The sequence below is a fragment of the Nicotiana tomentosiformis genome, chromosome 4, assembly GCF_000390325.3.
Source record: "Nicotiana tomentosiformis chromosome 4, ASM39032v3, whole genome shotgun sequence".
In the NCBI taxonomy this organism is placed as follows: domain Eukaryota; kingdom Viridiplantae; phylum Streptophyta; class Magnoliopsida; order Solanales; family Solanaceae; genus Nicotiana; species Nicotiana tomentosiformis.
The window spans coordinates 73,978,941-73,995,671 of record NC_090815.1 but is presented as its reverse complement, the minus strand read 5'-3'; the positions used below and the strand labels follow the sequence as shown (position 1 = coordinate 73,995,671).

The window sequence follows — 16,731 nt, the reverse complement described above, 5'->3', positions numbered from 1 at the left end:
TATAGTAATTCGATATTTTCTAAACTATGCACACCCCTAGCTCCAAGTTAGAGAAGTATGTACGATTTATTTTGCTTTCTCTCCCTTCCCCTTAATTAATAGTTAATTTCTCTATTTGGTGTAACCAGTTGGCATTTAGTACTTTAAACACAATTAATTTAGATTAGCGTCGTATAAAGTTCATTGAAGAGGGAAGAGCGCTATCTACCAAAGATTTCTTTATTTTTGGGATTCCAACCTAAAATTTTTGGTTAAAGATTAATACAACTCATCCATTTCACCATATCTTTGATTGTGATACTTGATTCTAAGAGATATGTACATGTACTTTTCGTCTTCGCTCTTACTTTCACTTCGCCTCATCTAGAGCTATCAAAATGGGCCATCCCATCCCATCACAACCTAGCCCAAGTTCGCGGGCTTTTAAAGTTGGTGAGCTAGGATGGGCCGGTCCACCATCGAAATGGGCCTTAAAATGACTAGCTCAACCCAGCCCTAAGAGGGTCCCGGGCTAGGGCGGGCCGGCCCTTCAACTTTTTTAGAAAAAAAAATTCTTTAAATATTTCTCCGTGACATAGTCGCTTAATCATGTAAACAACTTCTGTTTGCTTAGAGCATACAAAAAGCTTGATATTTGACAAATAATCTCATAATTGAAATGCAAATCCGCTATCTCTAGCTCTTTTTTTAACGTTACATGAATAATTTTTTTAATACTTTTCTTTCAACTTCCTTAGGTTTAGGGATTGTTTCAATAAGTTTATATGCCGAGATTTTTTTATTTTGATTTATCATCATTTGCTGATTTCATCATTATAGTCCATGAAAATTTTAAAATTCATGAAATTTGCTAGTGTTGTCAATTTTTATTTGGTATTAAATATTGATCTTTTTCTATATTGAATAGCAATTTAATTATTAATAATCTATATTATTATAAAAGTGGGAACCTCAAAACTTAAAAGTTAAATTACTAAAATGCCCTTTTAAATAACCTAAATTCCCTACATATAAAATTATTTATTTATTACCAAATAATAGTATTAATTAAGAAGGAGAAAATTAAGTGTCTTTTATAAAAGGTTGTGTCCTTTTAATGAGTAACAATCCAACCGTTGGCCAACAAAAAGAAAGTAGCAAAGCCAAATCGAAAGTCCAGGAAGCGGGATTATGTTTCAAGAGTTAATCATTTTTCCGCCATTGGGAAAATTGTTCTCGTGTCATTCCATTGGTATAGAGAACCTTATTCACGTTAAGATTCCCATGATTTTCTCCTGAACTCTTCGCATATAAAATTGATCGGTGTCCACTGTCAAATTCTTGGGGTATTTCAACGCTGCCAAAGAAAACATATTATCAACTTTTTAGATTTTCTTGCATATACATACACTAGGATTGATGTTCACAATTTTTACACTTCAATTTCTGTATTCACGTCAACTTGAACCTGTGGCAAAAGTAAGTTTACTAGATACTCTTAATCTTATGCTTTTTATGCGGGTTTTTTTCGACGTATGTTTTCTTTCCGTTTGTTAAAAAGAAAATTCTAAGTTTTTAAACATATTAAATATAACCTTTTATGTTTTAAGGCTCAAGGGGTGCTTCAATTCTTTCTTTGTGAACTGTATATGGTTATAAGGGCGTGTATTCAATTAAGTACTATTGCCAAAACTGATATTTATGTCAAACATAGTGTTTAGGACATTCACATAATATATTTTCTTTATTCTTCATCATAAAAGACGGAGCGCCGACAAGACTAGAGGTCATAAATGAACTACTTAAGCATTAACTCAATTAAACAAAAGCATGTAATGTGTTAATTTTTTAATCATGCTCTCCAATAAATTTTAAACGCTACAAAGGCATGATCAAGTGGAGATCAGGATATCTAATATCATTCTCAATTTACACAAGCTTGAATATATTTCAATTGTTCAAGGTAAATTTAATATCCAATAACCAATGAGTTGTATGACAAAATAGTTTTTCGCAATATAAATAGCTCTAGAATATAGATGTTGGATGAAAGATATCGTCATATAACTTATAACTCAGCTATTCTCTTCTTCTTTCTCTTGCCGTCAAGATTCTTATTATATTCGAGAAAGATGAAATTACACATATATCTATCGTTAATTCTGTAAGTCCCTATTCTATCGCTTTTACTTTGTTGCATTCCTCGGAGTAAAATTAATGTAGATAATATACTTCTTACAAATTGGGGCAATACATTTTTATTATATTTGGATCGTTTTAGAAAAATAAAGGGACAAAGCACCACTAAAATCTCTCATTTTAATAAATATATTAATTCCTTCTACGCTTTTTTCTTATCTAATTAATTATCAAATTTTAATTCATTTTTCACCTCTTATAAGTATTTGTTTGTTGAGTTTGTGTTTATATTATCTAAGTCCAATGTAGTTAAACGGGGGAGAGGAAGGAGAGTTCCTTGTCGTTATAAACTTTATGTGAAGAAAGTATTATCGTTATATGAGGAAGATATCAAGCTCTAAAAATTTATTAAAATATTAAAAATAAATCATTTTGAATAGTACATGTGATATATGGATCTTTTCCTTAACTCTATTTATTTGATTACCTAATTTTCATAACTAGACTAAAAAGACTCACTATGCAATTCAATCTTTCATATCCACTTATGCGATTTGGACTGTGACACTTAGATGTATAATTAAATATCACTTATAGGTGTATATGATGAAGTTAAAAATTTTGTGCATCACATGTACATTAAAATAGAAAAGGAGAGACTTGAATATTTTAGAAAAGAACAATTTAATCCTGAAAAGATAATTATGCCAAAGCACAATTGATAATTCTATGTGGTTAAAGGATATAGAGAAGATAAAAGTTGATCAAAGAATGTTGCTTCTGATATTGTCTATTCAAGCAATCAAATTTCAAAAAGGAGATGTACCAAAATTTAATTGATAGCGTGATGACTAGAAAATGGAGTTAGAGTTTGTCAAAGAGTATGCCTTTTGACTTATTCATAAAAGATCTAAAGGTTACGCGAGAATGCTAGCTTATCTATTCAAATTTGTAACATATAACTAAGTAAATATTTTTTGAACATGCACTTACAATTTTTAGTATTTATATTTTGTAATAAATTATCTGGAATGCAGCGAGACTAGTATATTAAAATAATCCAAACCGATTATTAGCAACTTAAAGTAATATTTTCTTTTAACAAAAAATATTATCGACCATTAAAACTTCCCTAGCTCGTTATTAATTAAGCAAAAATAAAACTAATCTTGTCATTCACATGCATATCAAAAATATAAATTCTAGTTGGTATAGAAGGGTAAATGAGCAATCTAGGGTTGTAGAATGGGGATTATTGTTAATAGTGTTTTTTTAGTTTTTACTTTTTAAAAAAATATATTAAATATTTAAATTTGGATTTGATTAATTTTTAACCACGGGCCAGCCCAGGCCCAGCCTCGGTCAAGCTTCAAGGGTCAACCGATGACTCGGGTCGGGCTATCGGCTTCAGTTTTAAATGGGCTAAAAAAATTCTAACCCAGCCCTGCCCCAATAACAAATTGGGTTGGGCTGACCTCACGGGTCAAACTTATTTTGACGGCTCTAGTTCTCACCCATTTAATACTCAGAACTTATATAGGAGTATATATTTACTTTTCTTGTTCACTTTCTTTCTTTCCATCCATTTACCTAATCCAATTGGTCTGAGAAACTTAAAGCCTGCTTGGAAAGTCACGTAGTGATAAAATTCGGATGTAATTATATAATTTGGCTCTTTCTTTCCTTATCAAAAAACTTTTTTGTTGACTTGTTTGTCTTGTAAAATAATTACTTGGTCAACATGGTATAGTTGAGGAAAAGTAATAACAAATTACGTTCTTTAATTCTCAAGATTGATATAAGAATTGGTGGTAACTACGTGGTGTAATTTAGGGTGTTCATTGTCACGACCCAATTTCATCATAGGCCGTGATGACGCCCAACACCGTTGTTAGGCAAGCCAACACTGATAAATTTAGTGGTTTCCGCTTCTAATATGTTTGCAAAGTAATAATTTTTCTTTTTCGCATTTATAAAAGATTTAGAAATTTACTACTGTAAGGTAATTAAACAAAAAAAAAATAACTGAGTGTAAATCGAAGTCACAATGATAAATCCAAAATCATCAGTCCACTAGTGTGTGCCAAGATCTGGTGTCACAAGTATGTGGGCAATCTAGTGGAATATACAAAAGAACACTAGCCTACTGTCTGAAATGAAATAGATAGAAACAAAATAAAACATAAGGGAGACTCCGGTTGCTGCAGAACGGCTCGAAAGACAACTCACCGCGAAGCCTCAAGATAGAGATCAAATCTGCGCACCAGACTGGTAACCAGATGCACCTGCCTCAGATCCTGTACAATTAAGTACAGAAGTGTAGCGTGAGTACATAAATAATATGTACCCAATAGGTATCTAGCCTAACCTCGAAGAAGTAGTGACGAGGGGTCGACTCCGACACTTACTAGGGCCAATAACATGATAATATGTAATTTCTAATTAAGCATGATATACATCAATAAAACTTAGAACAAGAAATAACTGAGCAAGTCTTCAGAAATGTTTAAGAGCTTGAATCACTTCCTTCCTTTAAAAAAAACATATGATCACACACGAATACCATCGAGGACGTTCGGCCCGATCCAACATAAATGTAAATTGTGCATTGCCGAGGGTCGAACGGCGCGAACCATAAATGCATCTATTACCCCGCTCGCGAATCATACATGCGACGCGGTCAAATATAAATTTATCAATAAATCATAACTCTTCCTTGATTCTTTTCAAAATAAAGGTAATTCGACTTGGAGATTTTAAATCCTTAAAAATCCTCAACTTAGTTCCATTTGATACAGTTAACAATTATGATCAAATAACGGTGTCCACAAGCATGGTGTAAACCTAAAACTACCCGGACATAAACAAGAATAGTAGCTACATACGGACTCTCGTCACTTCATGCGTACGTAGCCCCCACAAATAACAACACATATTAATTAAGTTCACATATGGGTTAAGTTCCCTCTTACAAGGTTAGAAAAGAAACTTACCTCGTCTCAAAGCTTACTTCCCAATTTAAGAATGCGCTCAAACCTCCAAATTTGATGCCAAATGACTCGGAACTAGCCAAAAATAATATAAATTAATCAATTTATGCTCAAAAGTTCATATCCCTATTCCGAAAATTTTCGAAGAAGGTTGTTACCCATAACCTTAGGAACATAAATATATAATTTTTACTAAGTTCCATAATTATTTTCGTGGTAAAATCTAATTTTTATCAAAACCTAAGTTTTTCATCTAAACTCATAATTTTTACTAATTTTTACATGTTAATCTACCTATAATATATGTATTTAAGTCATGTTGTATAGAAATTACTTACCTCAAGGTGCTAGGTGAAAACCCCCTTCCAAAAGCTCCAAAAATCGCCCAAGAGATGAAGTGAAATGAAATAAATGGCCTAAGTCCTGCATTAAATGAGCTGGGCACAGGCCTCTGATGTCGCATTTTCGACACCAGGTTCACAAATGCGAGGGACGCAAATGCGACAAAACTCTCGCATATGCGAAGTCTGGCTCCAGCTGCTAAGGTCACAAATGCGACGGATGGGTCGCAAATGCGATCACTGCTGAGTACGCAAATGCGGCTCAGGTGTCGCAAATGCAAAAAATCCTCAGGCTGAGCTTCTTCGAAATTGCAAAGCTCTTCTCGCAAATGCGATGTCCGCATTTGCGAACTATTTCTCGCATTTGCGAGACCTGCAACTGGTGCCAAGAAACACCAGAAGTCTGATGTGTTTTTCATCCCTTCCGTACGTCCGAAACTCACTCGAGCCCTCGGAGCTCCACACCAAACAACCACACCTGTCTAACAGCATCATACAAAGTTGCTCGCGCGATCGGAACACTGAAATAACATCAAAAACTACGAATCGGACGCCAAAACGCATGAATTAACTCATGAACTCAGAACTTCTAAAAAGACTTCCGCTCGTCCGATTCCTATCAAATCAATTCGGAATGACACCAAATTTTACGTGCAAGTCTTAAATGACATTACGGAACTATTTTCGATCTCGAAATTCCGTTTGGACCTCGATATCCCCAAAATTCGCTCCAAACCAAATTTAAAGAACTTTTAAAACCTTCAATAACCAACCTTCACTATTTAGCACCGAAATGCTCCCGGATCATCCAAAACCCGATTCGAACATATGCTTAAGTCCGAAATTATTATACGAACCTATTGGAACCGTCAAATCTTAATTCCGAGGTCGTTTACTAAAAATATTAACCGAAATCAAACTTGGCCTTTTAAGCCAACCTTAAGGAATCAAGTATTCCGATTTCAACCCGAACCCTTCCAAGTCTCAAACTAACCATCCCCGCAAGTCATAAAATAGTAAAAGTACATACGGAGAGTCTTATTTAGGGGAACGAGGTTCTAGAAAGTAAAACGACCGGTCAGGTCGTTACATTCACAGCTCGGGTCAGGTCTATTTTAGTCGATTTTCGGTTAAAATCAAAATCAAACTAATTTAATTAGTTTTCAGTTATTAAAATCAACCAAACCAAATATAATGCAAATTTATCAAAGTTTGATTATTATCGGTTTGGTTCATCTTTTTTAATCATACCCAAATGTGTACCTTTTGTCTTTTTATGCTCCTTTTCACTTGTTAACGAGGCACCCTCGACACTTATGCAATATATATTAGGGGTGTACATGGACCGGGTTGATTCGATTTTTATCAAAACCAAACCAAACCAACTATATCGGTTTGCATTGGTTCGGTTTTTTCGGGTTTTTTGAATTTTTTGTTACTTAAATATTATTTCAATCTTACTTTTTTTTAAATATTTGATAAGTAAATATATATTTAGTAAAAATATAAAAAATTAACAAAAATATTATCGATTAAAATATTCTTATGGGAGAATTCTATTAGTAACACATAATAGTTATTTTTTTTAGTCGTCTGACAATAAATTTTTGTTGATGTACACTTTCAGGTTAACCGAATTTAGTAATTAAACATAAAAATCAATATGATACATAAATATTAATAATCACTTCACATTCGAAAAAGATATAAGAATTTAATAGATCTTAACATATGATATGACTATGAAAGAACAAAGAGATAGACGCATTTCAGTAACACTTGATAAGAAAATGATCATACAACCCATTATTTAAGGTCAATAAATGGAGCACTTCATATTCTATTAAAATTTATATCCCGCAAGAAAATTCCAAATATTTCTAGATATTTTTAAAGAAAATTTTATATAAAAATTATATATTTATATGTCGGGTTGGTTCGGATTTTTTACTCAATACCATACCAAATCAAACCAAACCAAGTCGGATTTTTTAATTGGTTTGGTTTGACTTTTCGGTTTGGTACGATTTTTCGGTTCGGTTTGTACACCCCTGATATATACTATTTAGATGTTACATGCCATATTAGTTATCATATCTGTTACAGATTATTAATATAAGAGAAAAATTAGAGAATATCGTATACTCTTGACTAAATCAACGAAAAAACTTACAAAAGTTCAAAGTCATAAAGCATGGGTGTTGATACACTATTTTATCACAAAAAGTTCAATGGTTCCACAACACAATTAACAAAGAATTCAAGATTTCATCTTCAGAATGTCCTGAAATATTAGTGTAGATAATAAATTTGCTTCAAGAAAATATAATCGAGACCGAAAAATATTACAACAATCATAATATTTTATTTTAAATAATATGAGTGTTACAATCTCTATGATTCTTCCAATTCTTCTTTCCAATAGTAAATAAATTCAAGGGTCTTTGAGCTTGATCTTGTAACTATATTTGTTGCCACGAACGATGATCTTGAATTCAACTAGCACGAACTTTGGTTTGAACTCGTACTCCTTGAATGTTGATTTGTTCTTTGTTCTTGAGCTTGAACTTGATTTCTTGAATTTGAACTTGATTGCTTGAAGCTTGAAACTTGTAGAGAAATGTGCGGCGTTTGATCCACGAGATCTCTTTTTCTTCTTATTATAACTTCTAATGTCTTTTCTAAGTTATGAAGATCTCTATTTATAGTTGTGGGAGGGAAGAGTAGTGATGAGAACAAACTCTTTCCGACCAATCAAATCAAGCATGACAAGGCCATATTTGATTGTCCAGAATATGTCACTTGTTGTCACGACCCAAAACCAATAATAGGTCGTGATGGCACCTAACGCCTCCGTTAGGCAAGCCCACGAGTGAAACTATAATTTAATTACCCCTTTTTAACATTTGAGACAAATATTTTCTTTTTAAAAGAACAAAATAAATAAGATCTCATGCAACCGTGCATACTCTTTTCTTAACAAAATACAAGCGTGATAAGTACATCCACTGTAGTGATAGAAATGATAAGTGTAGCAATACATAAATACTAAAAGTCCCCAAAACCCGGCGCCACAAGTGCATGAGAAATCTAGAGAACATACAAAACTAATACTTATTATCTGAAAGTGATAGACAAAAATAATAAACAAGGTAGAGGGAGACTCCGGTGCTGCAGATCATAGCAAGGCAAGCAGCTCACTACTAAGTTTCCATGGATGATCGGCTACGCGCCCGCGTGACCACTGGTAGTACCTGTCTCAATACCTGCATATTCAGTGCAGAAGTGTAGTGTGAATACGAAAAATAATGCGTACCCAATAAGTATCTAGTCTAACCTCGTATAAGTAGTGACAAGGGGCCGACTTGACGCTTACTAGAAGTCAATAGTAGTATAAATGCATAAAGTAGACATGGTGAGTGCACAACAAGTAGCAACGAAGCAAATAAAAGTAACAACAGATATTCCACACACATGAGTCTATATCAAATTACTAAACATGTCATAATCGGCCTTGAAGGCGCTATCTCAATTGTTACCAAACCAAATCCAGTTCCATTTATTAAGCACGAAGCTGCTGAGGCAAACGCCCTGATCCCATAGGAATAGTGGTACTCAGTACTGCCTAGGCGAATGGTCCGATCCCATAAGAATAGTGTTACCAACCTGCCGAGGCGAACGACCCGATCCCATAAGAGTAATTTATTTTGCTTCCGAGGCGAACGACCGGATCCCATAAGAGTAGAAAAATTTACCTCGCTCGCGAAAACACATGCGAGACGAGAAGCCACAGATCCATCATGCATCAAATATTTCCCAATTATGCTAAAGTAAGAGACTATGTCGATGTCTTTAATTAAAAGCCTCAATCTCAGTCCTAATCAAGATAATTGATACACAGGATAGGCATAAAATAGCACAATTAAAGGCTTGATGTTAATTTATGTCTACCCGGACATGTCATGAATATAGCTACGTACAAACTCTCGTCACCTTGTGCATACGTAGCTCTCCATAACAAGCTGTACACAACAATTAATACACCTAAGGGGATAAGTTCCCTCTTACAAGGTTAGGCAAGAGACTTACTTCGATTCTGTCATGACCCCATTTTCCTTCGTAGGATGTCGTAACGGCACCTAGTCTCTAAGACTAGGTAAGCCTAACAAACATGCGAAAATAACTGAAACAATAATTTAAAATCTCAAAACCCAACAACTAACACAAGAAAAAGTCTCCACAGCTCAATATATATACAATAGCCCAAAACCCAGTAAAATACAAGTCACAAGCTCTATGACAGTATCAAAATCATCCCTATATAACTGTATCTAGTAAAGAAGGAAAAATATATAAATGGATAGAAGGTGACTCCGAAGCCTTCGGACGCGGGCATGTGTACCTTGAAGTCTCCAAATGCGATCTCAGCTCACTAGTGCCGGTACTGATAGGAAGTACCTGGATCTACACAAAAAGATGTGCAGAAGCGAGGTCAGGTCAAGACCCTACTGGAATAAATAAAAGACTGAACAACTATAAGGCAGTGTAATAATGACAATAATGAAATTAAAACAACAAATAGCATATCAAGGTTAGCTACACAGAACTAAAGTAATTAGTGCAACACAGAGAAAAAAAATAATATGCTAAGGAAACGACAATCAAAGACAAGTGCAAAAATGGAGAAATGCCAACAAGAGTCACTAACGAGGTACCGCCTCGTAGTCTCAAATCACAAGAATAAATCACAATCTTTCCTTATATCACCGCGGGAGCCTTTACATTTAATTTTAAAAATTATTTTTCCGAAATAGCATCCCCCGTTTTAGCCCACCTTATCACACCGCATGACTTCTAGTAGTTCCCCTACTAGCCATGTGTATCAAGCCCACCTTATCTCACCTCATGCATTTCAACCCCAAAACCTTATATCACCGCATGCGTATCAATATCATAACGTACCACAGATCGCACCTCAAGTGCCCAATATCACCACTTGCCAGAGAAACCAAACAATAATAGTAGTTTCATAGTAAAGAGCCTATGGCTCAACCACAAAGTACACAAGAGTCTCAACAATAACAACTGGAATGAACAATTCAACAGAATGGTATTTCACAACTTAATACTTTGCCGCAATATGAATCATGACCTTTATATCTCAATATCAATTTCAACAACAAGATATTCCACGATTTAACAACTTCAAGTAAAGAGTTCAACAATTAAGTAATGAATGCGGAATAAAGGAAACACGAACTTCAACTAAACATGTAGGGCAATTAGCATGTAAGATAATAAGACAAGTAGACATGTGAAAATAGATTAAGAATGATGAATGTACACTACTGAAAAATTGGTCTACGGTAACGCATGGAAAATCGTTCCCACAGACTGTCAATAGGTCTATAGGAACGGTTCTTGCAACGGTTTGCGTCGTCGTGGCTATAGATACGTCTATCGCAACGGTTTTCCATTTCTCTGTTGGAACGATTATTTTTTCCATTTGGAACGGTTTAAAAATCGTTACTATATTGCATATGCAACGGTTCTTAACCGTTATCATATTATTTAATGCAACACTTATGTAAGCTATTGTTATGGTTATGTATGGATATAACAACGATTTCTTTAAGCTATCATAACGGTTTTATTTGTATTGGAACGGTTTATAGATCATTTTGGAACGGTTTATAGGACATATTACAACGGTTTTTATTGTCTAATGGAACGTCATTTGTGTCCTATTGCAACAGTTCTAGTAGGCTATTGTAACAGTTCAGTTAAAACAAAAATATAGCCCCTGTTATAAATAAATATTTATATATATAATAAATTATAATAACACTAAAATTTAAATAAGTCATAAAATGAAACTATTAATAATATAAATTATCTATCAAGCAAATAATATCCATAAAATAAATGTTCTAACCCAAATGCATAAGTTTAATACATTTCAAGAGAGAGAGATTCAAAAATGTTGATAACAAAAGATTTCCATAGAACATTCATCTATAGCAATTCAAAATTCATCTCAAGTAAGGTCTAATTCTTCACTGCCATCATCTTCTTCCATTTCTTGATCTACTCCACCTACAAAAGAGGATAAATAAAGTCATTAACCTTCAAGAGAATCCGGTCTAAGAATGCTCATAGCACAAAGTGCCATGAGGAGGATTATCAGCCTTGCAACTTTGTGCCACTCTGGTTTTGTTCTTGTTGTAGGTAATGATCTTTGATATAGATGCATTAGGGCTTTAGCTAAAGTTATCCTGTTTTGTGGTCATCAGCTAATTGAAATGCATGTTTGTGTGCCTAGTGGCTGTGTGTGTTCTAAGCTATGCATATAACTGCATTTTAATGTTATCATAAGACACCACAAAGAGACATACAAACTAGAAATGCATAGAATTTAACTTTTGTACACTGGTACTAATCCAACCGCATATGTCTTTCTCCTACCAAAAGGAAAGAAATAAGGATTTCCCCTTTGCTTTGACAATGAAATTCCGCCCCAGGTTCCCTTCATAAAATTTATAAAAGGGAGAGATTTATTGATATATTTATTGGATACATCGGGACTGACGGGGCTCGAACCCGCAGCTTCCGCCTTGACAGGGTGGTGCTCTGACCAATTGAACTACAATCTCAGGGAAATACGGGATCTAGCAGAAAATTTGATTCTTTTTTATCTCCGAATCGAGTATTTCTGAAGTACAAAGGGGGTTATATCATCCCATGGCGGATTGGTGAATTATTGGGCCAAGCTGGATTATTCTGACTTCGTAGAGCCGGTGTTGTTGTTGCCTGCACGTAGGGCCGTGTCCCACTCCCGCCCCGGGGCGCTAAGGGGCTTTTGTTTTTGGAACAGACGATAGTGTTTTGCTGACGCCTCGAATCAAGCTTTTATTGCAACATGCTATGCTTTCTCCCCCATTGCTAGTAGGTTGATGGGTCGCGCGCCCGGCACACATGTTTTGGCCTTGTGTGTCCATAACTCAATATAGGTGACCTAACGGATATCTTTCTTTTTATAAGCCCACAAGGGATTTCATCAGGGTAAATTCCAATCTAACTATCAAATTGCCTACCTTATTTTCCAAGTGTATGGGCAGTTCCTTATAATTATCTTTTAGGTGATCCCATCGGTGTATAGAAGTTAAACTCAAATGCATATGAAAAGATTTAGAGTTGTGAACCTGCTGCATTGCTGACATAAACTCAAATGCATATTGAAAGATTTAGAGTTGTGAACCTGATCTCATGTGATCGTTCTAGTTATGTCATCAAATATTATTCCTTTGTGTTCAATTAAAATATAAAGAAAAACTCGCCCAGTTTTATCAAGAACTACTCGTTTCAAAACCAAAAATGGATTTGATATAATTCAACATAATCTAAAAAATGTCAAAAACAGGAATGATTTAAAAAATTAGTCAAGCTAGGCCATGAATTAACTCTAATCTTCTTCACTTTTCATTTTCATTATATATAATCTTCAATGCCTATGAAAGTTGAGTGATCAAGATTGAAACAAAGGCAAGAAAGTTTTAATATTCTGTAGGCACCATACATACATAAGGACTTAGAACAAAGTATCTGTTCTAAGTCTTTCCTCTCAAACATTTGAAAGTCAGTCACCCAAAGAAAAGCTAAACATTTTCTCAAAGCTTCCAAATATTAAATAAGTACAGTATTTCTTTTAGAAGTTAGTTCAGGCAATACTACAGACAACATTTTAAGTCCACCCAAACTTTCTATTTATCTTCTATAACAAATCCAACAGAGGCCCAAGATAGAATCTTTAGAATTTGTTTCTCCCTAAAGGCTAAAATATGTAAAAGCCACCAAGATAGAATCCTTAAATAAATCAGACTTTTACCCAGAATATCTTCTCCCTCATGCAACAAATTTACCAATTAGCACAGAATTATGCAGCGACTATACAACAACAAAAAGCCGGTAAGGTAACATAAAAGAATATGCATCATAGTAATGACACTAGCTAGGCAACCACAGAATTATGCAGCGACTAAGTGCCATAGGCAAAGTAAAAACATTACTAGACTATTCAGACTTTGCGCGAGAGAGAGAAAGAGAGAATTGGTAGAAGAAGAAGCACAAGGAAGGAGGAGAAGAAGAAGAAATAGAAGAAGATGTATAACATTTGGTACGTACTGACCTTGATTGTTATTACCAGCAGATGGTCGATTGTTTAGTTGAACATCATCTTGTTGTGCAGAGGAAGCTTCTATAGGTGAACGAGCACTGAACCTTAGCATGTCAGGATCAAGTCGCAATTCTAGGTTCAGACGCTGAAGTCGTGCGACGACATTCATTATAATATCTTGTTCCATAGCATCCTTTTGTACGTTCAACTTTTCCTGCATTCTTTGTTGCATCCTCTCTTCCATTTCCTCCATTTTCTTCTGCACTCTCTCATTAGTAGCATCTAAAGAAGATCCAAGATTCCCTATTTTTCCTTTTAAGACAGTCTTGGTAACCCCTCGTCCATACAATCTCACGCAATCCGGATGTTCAGGTCCCATGACTGATGCAAAAGCGTCAACTGAATGGCTGCCATCTTCACTTTCTTGAGTTGATTGTAGTCTCTCCATTTCAGCCTACAAACAAATGTGAGAGAAAAGAGTTTAAGTAAATAAAATTGAATCAATAATTAAGAACAAATAAATAATCACGACAAACTTTAAATTAGAAATTTCTTACAATTTTACTAATCGTATTGTCATATGAGCTTTTGTATACTCGGTCAAGTTTTCCTTTTCTTGTAGCCACAAAGATGTCCTTACTTGATAGAATATCCGAAGTACCAAAGATTTCCTTCTTTTTTGCCTAGTTACATGAAAACAGGTATAAGAATCTTTCCATGTAAAGTTAGCAAGTTCATAATTTAAAAAAAGAAGAAGAAGAAGAGAAAATATCAAACCTCGCGAATTAGAGCAAAAGGTGTTCTGATGCATATAACATTGCGTTGGTTATCAAATTCAATAATTTTGTAATAAAGTTAAACTTTACCCTGCAAGTATTAAGATAGAATTAGAATTAAGAAAAAAAAAGTGTGAAACTTTTTCAAAAAATTTGACCATGGGAAAGAAGAAAGAGGATGAATCCCTGACTTGAGCAATCTTGTTAATTTGATAACTATGTAAGATGTCCAGAATAACAGCCTAACTGGAGAAATACCTTCATCACTATTAAAAGGTAAAGTAACTTTCAAGTAATTATACCTATAATTCAGTGACCCATAATACCATTCTTCTTAAAACCTATACTGCATTTTTCATTCTTCTCCTTCCTTTTTTATTGACAAATTTTCTGCTAAATTTTCAACAGATCTAACAATATTTCTAAAATGCCGTAAAAATAATTCCCAAAGTAACAAAAAAAGTCGAGTTTTTGGCATAAAAAAGATCCTTATTCCTTAACTAGCTAAATGTCTTCACCACAATAGCATTGAACCTTCTAAAGCTTAACGAATATTTTGCTATCTTTTGTTCAACTTAAGGATTATTTTGCCATCTTTTGTTCGTTTTTTTTAGGGATTGGCATTTTTTTTTTGATTGAAAAAAAATTACGATTAAACTAACCCAGAAAGAAAAAGATTCAAAAAAATATCTTTGTGACAGTAATTTTGTCTATTTTCTCTTAAATAGGCACAACATAACTCCCATTTGCAGGCAACAAGAAGTAGGCGACTTAGCATTTCCTAGAAAAATTGAACAAAATGCCTTATGTTTTCCAACAAAAAGATGAAAAAAGCAATATAGATTGACACAATCAAGGATAGTAGGAAAAGATTAAAAAAGGCGTCAAAAACACTTACCGTCGCCGTCAGCGTCGAAAAACTGGTGTTGGATTTAGGGATTTGGAAGAACACCTGGTTTGGGGAAGTACACCTGGTTTGGGGAAGTACTCGCCGTCAGCCTCGAAACAGCCAAATCAACTTCTGCTATGATACTAAGGAAATCTTTGGGGGAAATGAAGACTTGAGTCACTGCTGCCTTGATTGTTGTAAGAGAAAGGACTTTGGAAGTTTAGAGTGAAAGAGAGGAGATGATTTTGTGAGAGAAGAGGATTTTGTGAAAGAATAGGTTTTGATTTGGGATATCTGATGCTTTGGATGCATAGACGGGTTAGTGGGCAATGGTAACTTTATATATCTATCACACTTTAAAAGAAATATAACAAATTATTAACATAAAATTCAATATTAGCAGAAAAATATTTATATTTATAGCATACAGTTCCATTAAAATAAGAATATTAATTATTAATCCCTAAACATAAGCAATTTGAATGAAAAGTCAATAATTCTTTGTACAAAAATCATGCCTTTTTTTCTCTTTATCTATTAGCTTTCTTTCTTTTTCTTCATCTTCTTAATTTTGTTTTCTTCCGAAACCAATATATTTTCTAAATTTGTTCCATTCATTTTTTTTAATTATCTTTCTTAAATTTTTTTCCCCCTTCTTTCTTCCTTTCTTAACATAAAGATCTTACTTCGATAATAATATACGCTAATATATACAAAACGTATATATAAAAAATATACATTGAATTAACACATATAAAATATATAAAAAAATATACATGAAAAATACATCTTCAATTAAGATGACACTTAGACATGTGAAATATACATAAAAAAATTATATCTTAAATTTAATTAAGATGGCATATATATATACATATATATATATATATATATATATATATATATATATATATATATATATATATATATATATATATATATATATATATAATACATCATGTATTAAAATGTCACTTGACATATAAAATATATTTGAAATATACATTAAAAATACATCTTAAAATAAGATGGCACTTCACAAATAAATATATAAAAGTTATATACATAAAAATACATTTTGAATTAAAGTAATACTTGATATACAAAGTATAAAAGACGTATAAATCAATACATCTTGAATTTAGGTAGCATTTGGAGTGAAGAAGATGAATGTTGGAAAGGGAGAATGGAGATGGATAAAAAAAGTACTTTCCGTGATTAGTGAGTCAGTTAACTTATTAAATATTGAGCTTAATTTTTATAATATGCTAATAATGAAAAAAAGTACTCTTTATGGAATAAACAATAAATGATGCTATTTTTTTTAAATAATAGTTAAAAAAAGATCAAGCGTGTAAAAAAACTCCAAAATAATGGAAGCTTTAACCTAATATTATAATATTATTAAAATTAAATAGTCAAAATAAAAGAAAAGAGGAGTTAT

The 16,731-nt window shown here is 33.5% G+C and overlaps 1 protein-coding gene across 2 annotated transcripts; it reads right to left on the bottom strand.

Moving 5' to 3' along the window:
* Positions 1-11,315: 11,315 nt before the first annotated feature.
* On the bottom strand, positions 11,316-15,599 carry LOC104090470 (uncharacterized). 2 transcript variants are annotated; one of them, XM_009595572.4, is made up of 5 exons: positions 15,297-15,599; positions 14,400-14,489; positions 14,180-14,305; positions 13,635-14,076; positions 11,316-11,545 (listed from the first exon to the last, which is right to left on the bottom strand). In XM_009595572.4, the coding sequence occupies exons 4-5, from the start codon at positions 14,068-14,070 to the stop codon at positions 11,487-11,489; spliced, it is 495 nt and encodes a 164-aa protein (XP_009593867.1). In that variant the 5' UTR covers positions 14,071-14,076; positions 14,180-14,305; positions 14,400-14,489; positions 15,297-15,599; the 3' UTR covers positions 11,316-11,486. The 2 variants fall into 2 exon arrangements, with proteins under 2 accessions (XP_009593867.1, XP_018624396.1); XM_018768880.3 differs by lacking the exon at positions 14,180-14,305 and having other exon boundaries at positions 15,297-15,593.
* Positions 15,600-16,731: the final 1,132 nt, after the last annotated feature.

Coding starts and splice junctions, on each gene's coding strand:
- LOC104090470 (XM_009595572.4), bottom strand. CDS start 14,070: ATGGAGAGACTACAATCAACTCAAGAAAGTGAAGATGGCAGCCATTCA. Junction 11,546..13,634: donor TGCTGGTAATAACAATCAAG/GTCAGTACGTAC, acceptor CCTCTTTTGTAG/GTGGAGTAGATCAAGAAATG.